General features: G+C 38.7%; 1 protein-coding gene across 1 annotated transcript; it reads left to right on the forward strand.

The window, feature by feature from the left end:
• Positions 1–896: 896 nt before the first annotated feature.
• On the forward strand, positions 897–7,608 carry nicol1 (NELL2 interacting cell ontogeny regulator 1). The gene is made up of 4 exons (XM_072376293.1): positions 897–987; positions 1,182–1,313; positions 3,537–3,625; positions 6,726–7,608. Exons 2-4 carry the CDS (start codon positions 1,202–1,204, stop codon positions 6,795–6,797), a joined length of 273 nt encoding a protein of 90 aa, XP_072232394.1. The 5' UTR covers positions 897–987; positions 1,182–1,201; the 3' UTR covers positions 6,798–7,608.
• Positions 7,609–8,450: the final 842 nt, after the last annotated feature.

The raw sequence follows: 8,450 nt of genomic DNA on the forward strand, positions 1-8,450 counted from the left end.
GTCTCTTTTGGTATGATTTGTACCATTGGTTTAATTTTTTTAAAAATCTCTCTTTTATCTTAATTTTATAGATTTAAATGTGAGTTATTTGAAGTTGCCTCTGCCAGATATTGTTATAACATTTGAATATCACAAATAAAGTTTCTGTTTTTTCCATGTAATGAAATATTATTCTGCTAATAAAGCTTTTAAAACATGTTTATGGATATATGAGACAGAAATTTACAAGGATAATATTATATTTCCTCATATAGTACATTAGGGGACCAGCATGAGTATGAAATTATGAAACTAACCAGCTCTTTGTTGGGTTGGGCAGGGACTGGCCGGTCAGGTTTTTTCCTTGGCAGGAAAATCAAAATTATCTTGAAAGTGAAGCTTAATTCAGAGTGAAACCTACTGATTATTCTGAGGTTTATTCGTGCTGAATATTAAAGGTTATCTACTTTTAATTACCACTGAAATATAACCTTTTTCTCATACATTATATGAGTGCATCACATTCGCAAAATTGCATCAAATGATGTATAATTCTATTAATATCGATACAAATCTTATTAAATATGATAAAAAATAAATTACTAAAACTCTTTTGTTTAGCATTTTAGACCCCTGATGACAGAACATGGCCTTTGTAGGAACATAAAGTTGAATTTCAGCTTGTGTGAGAGATTAAAATAAGTATCTATATTTGTCTAAACTGTGAAATAAAAATAAGTTACAGTATTTTAAAATAAATAAAAAAACATTGAGCCTTAAAATACATTTTGAGTACTTTCTTAAGTAAAAAAATAACAATTTTTCATTTAATTATTCCAAATGTAGTTAAAAATGCTTTATTTTGAACATTGTTACCACCCGGAAGTCTTGATTCTGGTCCCCAAAACAAATTCTCAGTGACCCACACGCATGCGCAGTTCGCTGATCCACATAAAACATTTATCGGTGGTGATTTCACACTAATCTGGTTCTGCTGAATATCTGACGGTAGGTTAATATGCAGTTTGTTGAATAAACTGTCTTTTCTCTCTCTGTGGACGGCATTTATAACGACAATATTTACCGAAGGAAGAAAGCAGGTTATTTATGTGTATTTTATTTTATATGTTGTCCGCCTTGCAGACTAGTCTCATTAATTATCAACTAACCTTTCTGTATTTTTGTTATATCCTTATTTAAAGAAGCTGACTGCATCTTAGCCATGCCATCCAGTGGGTACATCCAGGTTGCGGTGGTCCTGCTGGCGGTCCAGCTCGCCTGTCTCGGTGCATCTGATGCGGATCAGGAGACGGGGACCGTCATTCCAGCTGAAAGTAGGTGGATTCAAAAATAACATTTATTTTATTTTGTCCGTGCAGTGCGCCTTTTTGAATGTGTGTGCAGGTGGAAATGTGTCAGCCATTGTGAGGTTTTCGCCACCAAATGATTAGGCGTCCCGCAGGGAGCACATAGTGGGAATTGTAGGTCACTGTTATCGGTGTATGGCTCACATCATGAATCTGGGCCTTTTTTTTATGAGGGATTTAACAAAGCAAAGATTTATATACCCAGACCTTTGTTTTATGATTGATCATTGTTACCGTGGACTTGGTTCATGTTAGTGGTAAAAGCCAACTACATTTAAAATAGCACAATTCAACAAGAAGGGGATTCAAAGTGCTTTATATAAAGAATAAAGGCAATAAAAGGGAACAAAAATACAGTTAAACAAAGATAAAAATGCATACAAAGAGATCCAGTGCAGCAAAAACGATTAATCAAAGTCCCTCAGTCCAATCAAATCAGTTAATAAATGCAGTGAACAGGAAAGTATTAATGTTTTGATTTAAAAGAAGCACGTGTGGATGCAGACCTGCAATTATCTGAGTTTTTTCCACGTTTATGGTTCATAAAAACTGAAAGCAGCTTCTTCCCGTTTAGTTCTAACTGTGTGAACAGAAATCAAACCTGTTCCTGCAGACCTGAGATGTCTTAAAGGTTTTAACACAGCTGAAGATGTGAGATTAAACCATTTAAAGCCTCGTAAACTAACAGCAGTATTCAGGAAGTCAGTGTAGAGACCTCAGATGGGGTGATATGATCCACTTTTCTGGTTTTAGTGAGGACTCGAGCAGCTGTTACTGTAATCTGTTTTAATCCTTAAATTATTCTTCAGGTCATAGTCGGCCGACTTCATGACTGAGTCGATACGACTGATAAAGTTCAAGTCTGAGTTCACAATAAAAAACAGATTTCTGTCTTGATTTTGTGTTTTTTTACATTAAAAACCGGAGTTGAGCAAAGATTTTTAATCGTTCTTCTTTGGCTCCACAGGCGGTGACTTCTGTTTTATCTTTTATTTAACTGAAATAAAGTCTGGATCATTCAGTTTTTTATTTGTTCGAGACGCTTAATGCGTGTTTGTAAATGATTATAATCCCCAGGTGATCTGCTGATGCAGATTTCTGTGTCGTCTGCATGTAAATGTTGAATAAAAGAGGCTCCAGTATTGAACCCTGAGGAACGCCACATGCATTTTTTTTTTTGTCCAATCAGATGTGTAATTAAACATACATTTAAAGTATTTTCTGTCTTTTAAATAAGATTTAAACCAGTTTTGTGTTATAACAGAGAGTCCCGCCTGGTTTTCCAGCCTCAACATGTTCAGGTCGACTGTATTAAATGCAGCACTGAGGTCCAGAAACGTCGTCATTATCTGCGTTTAATTTGATGTTATTACTTTAACTCTATTTATTTATTTATTTTTTCCCCTTGTCCTGTTCAGCATTATGGCAGCAGAATTGTAGTCTGAATACCTTTGATGCCAAACAGATTTGTTTTGGGAAGTTTTATAAATGTAAAGCTCCCCTTGATGCCCATTTATTTATTTTTGTTGACAATATATAACATGTAATAGAACTGAACCGGATCGGGGGACAAGGAAAGAAGAAGAGGAAAGAAGAGGAAACAGAACAAAAATAGAAAGAAAAACCAGACAACCAGCTGCTACACCTGTAAAAAAAACAAAACAGACAACAATCCACGGCCTCTGAGGGGAATCCAGCCTTAGAGCCACCAGGAGCTCCTGAAAGCAGACAAGCAGAGAAAAAACAAACACACAAACAAACAAAAACATTAAACAAAAAAATTACTGCCGCATGCTGCCTTTGGGGACCGATAACCAGCTCCGTAAATCTCCAAACCCACTGTGTACACCACAGATGTCTTTTACAGAAAAACACGATGTAAATTGAGATAAAAATTATTCAATTGGTGAAAAATCAATAAAACGTGCAACACTAGCGCAGACTCCTAAGGGTTAATAAGAGTGGGCTCAGTGCTGTGATGAAGGAACCCAGACTTTTGTTCTGTGTAGAGAATTGGTTCGGCTGTTTATGATATAACTATTTTACTTTTGGATTTAGCTTTTGGAGCAGCTAGCTGAGAGTTAGCTCATCAAACACGACGATGGTCAATATTTTAGTCTACTGGGAGTTATGGTTTCCTTCTCACCAAACCTGTGTATGAACATCTGAACTCTGTCTTTCTGCTTCCAGGTCGTCCTTGTGTGGACTGTCACGCCTTCGAGTTCATGCAGAGAGCGCTGCAAGATCTAAAGAAGACGGCTTTCAACCTTGATGCCAGGGTCAGTCAAGTTCAGCTCTACAATCGTTTTCATTTGCACTTCAGGTTCTTTTTAAATTCGTTTAATTTAAGGAATGTTGCAGGTTTTAGATGCATGTCAAACACCAGCTGAGGATGATTATTTAGAAATATATTGGCTGGGTAGGACATGTGTCTTATGTGATCATATATGGCTTTAAAATGTCCGTCTGTTATTGTAAGCAGGGTTGGGAACTGTTTGAATATCATCAATTCAGAGTCCGAATCGATTTTTCCTAATTTTGATTCTTTAAAATCTTTATTCTGAACATTCAAACTCAAAATGTTAGTGTCTGTATTACAAAGAAACCTCCTCTCAGGTCCAGGATAAGAGTGGCTTAGCGTGGTGACTTCAGGTTCACCTCGGAATTGTCAGTATCATGAAGCTGGTTCTGTTCCCATCGGGCTGAAAGAGAAACTGATTGTTAAAAATCTTGTTCCTGATGACTTTTAAAGACTTGAACCTTAAATGAATGAATTTTTTTTTTTTTTTATTATATCCAAATCATGACTGAAACTAGGGATGCACCGACACCACATTTTTTAAAACCGAGTACAAGTACTTACCTTTCACCACCCAGGCCATTACAGTTCTTACAATTGAACACATTTTATTTACTTTAGGCAAATTCAACCCAAATATAACTGCACTTTGTGCATTTTAGTAACGTAAAACTACTCCTAGTGCAGGAAAGTTAGGCTCCTGTCACACTGGTATCGGTTCTGTAGTATCGTATAGGTGAACCATTTGATATCTTTGTCTTTTTCCTTAATTATGAGCACAAAGTGCATCAAATGAAGTCTGAATTCATATCCACACACATCTTATAAAGTAAATCACACCTAAAGCATTTTAATTCCCGGATGACCAGAGAATGCACCTGCTTTACGTTCATTAAATAAAATACACAACCTCAAATCGATGATGATGCGTTCACTTTAATGATCGACGGTGGGTTTTTTCAGTTGTGTTGACTCTTTCATATTTTCAGTGCGATCGGTCACTCGGTACCAACTCCACCTGTTTTACACGAGAGCGTGCACGCTCACGTGCACGTGACCAGAGGGAGAAAACCCAAGCTGACAGCAACAAAAGTTGTTGACCCAAACTGACCCTGGATGAGTTTAACCTGCTTCCTGACAGAGGTGGCCTTCATAAGCCAAGCGGCTGCCAATCCAGCGGGACACTCAAGAACCTACTTAGCTAAACCTGTTTATGGGTTGGGGGGTGGGGGGGTGGCTGTGGCTCTGGAGGTCGGCTGACTGACCTATAATTAGAAGGCTGCAGGTAAATGGACTGTTATTTATAGTGTTTTTTAGTCTAGATTTTACACTCCAAGCTCACCTCTTTGTGCACAGGGCTTTTTCTGCCTGTCACACACATTCATACACATGTGGGGGGGGGGGGGGGGGGGGTTGACATGTGGCCAAAGTGTCCTCAGAAACCCTTCTGAGTGGCAGACTGTCTCTCATCCCCATCTTCTCCAGTTCTACATGTCATTCGTTCCTCAGCCATTAGTTGCTTTCAGTTGAATTAATGTAATTCTCAGAGGTGGATCAGACGAAGTTTGTGTTCCTGTCGGGTTCTGTTTGCCTCGCTGAAGCTAACTTGCGGCTCCATGTGTATCGTAACAGTTTTTTAAACTTCTTTGACTCGTCTTTTTTTGTCTTAGAATAAGTTTAAATATAAAAGATGTGAAAACCTGCCACAGATTTACGTGTAGCCTCCCGTAAAACATCCCAGTTTCTGTTAATATGTTTCATTTGAGCAGATATTGGATGTTTTTACTGCATATATTATCCAAACAAGTGCTGTATAGTTAATAGATTTGACTCCGTTTCTTGTTAAATTTATGTATTTTTATTTAGAAACCAGCATCTTTGTGTGTTTTCTAAGAGTTTGACTCCCGTAAAACATCCCAGTTTCTGTTAATATGTTTAATTTGAGCAGATATTGGCTGTTTTACTGCATATATTATCCAAACAAGTGCTGTATAGTTAATAGATTTGACTCCGTTTCTTGTTAAATTTATGTATTTTTATTTAGAAACCAGCATCTTTGTGTGTTTTCTAAGAGTTTGACTCTCATAAAACATCCCAGTTTCTGTTAATATGTTTAATTTGAGCAGATATTGGCTGTTTTACTGCATATATTATCCAAACAAGTGCTGTATAGTTAATAGATTTGACTCCGTTTCTTGTTAAATTTATGTATTTTTATTTAGAAACCAGCATCTTTGTGTGTTTTCTAAGAGTTTGACTCTCATAAAACATCCCAGTTTCTGTTAATATGTTTAACTTGAGCAGATATTGGATGTTTTACTGCATATATTATCCAAACAAGTGCTGTATAGTTAAGTCAATGTTCAGATTTGACTCCGTTTCTTGTTAAATTTATGTATTTTCATTTAGAAACCAGCATCTTTGTGTGTTTTCTAAGAGTTTGACTCCCGTAAAACATCCCAGTTTCTGTTAATATGTTTAATTTGAGCAGATATTGGCTGTTTTACTGCATATATTATCCAAACAAGTGCTGTATAGTTAATAGATTTGACTCCGTTTCTTGTTAAATTTATGTATTTTTATTTAGAAACCAGCATCTTTGTGTGTTTTCTAAGAGTTTGACTCTCATAAAACATCCCAGTTTCTGTTAATATGTTTAATTTGAGCAGATATTGGATGGTTTTACTGCCTAAATTATCCAAACAAGTGCTGGATAGTTAATACGATGAGTCAATGTTCAGATTTGACTCCGTTTCTTGTTAAATTTATGTATTTTCATTTAGAAACCAGCATCTTTGTGTGTTTTCTAAGAGTTTGACTCCCGTAAAACATCCCAGTTTATGTTAAAATGTTTAATTTGAGCAGATTTTGGATGTTTTACTGCATAAATTATCCAAACAAGTGCTGTATAGTTAATACGATGAGTCAATGTTCAGATTTGACTCCGTTTCTTGTTAAATTTATGTATTTTCATTTAGAAACCAGCATCTTTGTGTGTTTGACTGCTGGGAAAAACCCAAACTTCCCTCTTTGGAGTCGAGTTTGAAGCGCTGAGATGCTTGTTTTTTGTTCTGTTGCAGACAGAGACGCTGGTGCTGAGGGCGGAGAGGAGGGCTCTGTGCGACTGCATGCCCACCAGCTCACTGCGCTGAGCTCCACCCGCCCCCCCCAGGACGCCTCCACCCACCCCGACACTCTGAAAACAACAAGGCTCCAAACCGCGACTCTCATCTGAGCTCATCTCCCCAACAGGCACTTTGTTTTACGCTTTGATTTGAGGCACGTCATCGTTTGGCCTCATTCGGGACGCTTTTATACCACCAACCACATGCCTGTGAACTTCCCTCTCATCCGTCCGTCCCTCATCTTTTTGTACTTTTTAGGATTTGTCCGTCTAACACGGTAGAATGCATCCGTAAATGATTGTGTCGTATGAATTTATCGTTTACACACATCGAATTGTAGCATCACAAGAAACTTTGTTCAACTGCTCAAATTAACAGCGGTTTTAGTCGTTTTAATTAAGGAATCTGAGTGTAATTTCACAGATTCAATGAGTGGATTCACAGCTTCCAGAAGCAGTTGGGTAAAGAAATATTTAGGCAGAGAGTACTTGTGGGTCTTGATTTAGCACAGCACTGTAGCATGAATTTACAGCACTTTCTGTTAAATTGTTAATATAGATTGTATGTATAGATTATACATTTGTATTTGGGCACGGAGGTGTCCACGGACCGTCTTTTCTGCGCGGTAAAAGGTGGGAAAAGTGATGACGTGGACACGGTCGGACGTGCCGCCGCACCGGAGAAGAAAGAGGACATCAGCAGGGAACCGGGAGCTCGAAGTAACTTACTGTTAAAACTTAAAGTCTTATTGTTGCTTGTTCATGAACAGCGTGCTTTGTTAATATGTCAGAAATTCACTCTTAATGTTAAACTTCTGATTAAAAAAAACTGAGTAACCGTCTCTGCTTTTATTCTTTTCTCTAACGGGGGATTTTTGGCCGTAAAGACGGAGCAAAATGTGAATTTTTAAGGCTTTAACACAGACAAAAAGCATGTTTCTGTTTATCAATTTTTAGGCGCAGAGCTTCAAATGTATAAAAAATGAATGTTTCAACAACTTCTTTCAGTGTTTCCATGATGAATAAAATCAAGTTAAAGAGATTTTAAGAGACATCATGAGCCAGTTTAGCCACTTACTGTCTCACATGGGCGAGGTCATCCGTCTACTATCTTCTGCTTCCAGATTCAGGAGGGGAACCCAGGCTTTCCTCTCCAGCTCCTCCTGAGGGATCTCGGGGGCGTTCCCAGGTCAGAGGGGATGTATAATCCCCTCTGTGAGTTCTGGGTCTGCCCCGGAGCCTCCTCCCAGTAGGACATGCCTGAAAAACCTCCGAAGGGAGGCGACCTGGAGGCATCCTAACCAGATGAACCCCCTCAGCCGACTCCTCTCTATGTGGAGCAGAGGCTCTACTCCTGAGCTGGTCCAGCTCCTCCTCCTTCCTGTAAAAGAAAGCTTGTAACTGCAGCCTCGTTCCTTCGGTCAGCACCCAGATCTGTAACCAAAGGGGAGGGTTGGAACAAAGATGGAGCAGTATGGAGTCCATCTTTCCATCTCTAACTCCATCTCACTATGGCTCATGAACTAAGATCCTGAGATATTCAAACTCCGCCGCCTGAGGCAGCGACTCAACCCCGATCCAGAGGGAGCGCTCCGCCTTTTTCCGGCTGGTGAACAGCTCCAGCGCGTCCTGAGGGTGAAGAAGCCAAGAGAAACGGGTGCAGTGACGAGCTGGGAGGCCT

The sequence above is a fragment of the Leuresthes tenuis genome, unplaced genomic scaffold (assembly GCF_036924035.1).
Source record: "Leuresthes tenuis unplaced genomic scaffold, fLeuTen1.0.hap1 SCAF_22, whole genome shotgun sequence".
In the NCBI taxonomy this organism is placed as follows: domain Eukaryota; kingdom Metazoa; phylum Chordata; class Actinopteri; order Atheriniformes; family Atherinopsidae; genus Leuresthes; species Leuresthes tenuis.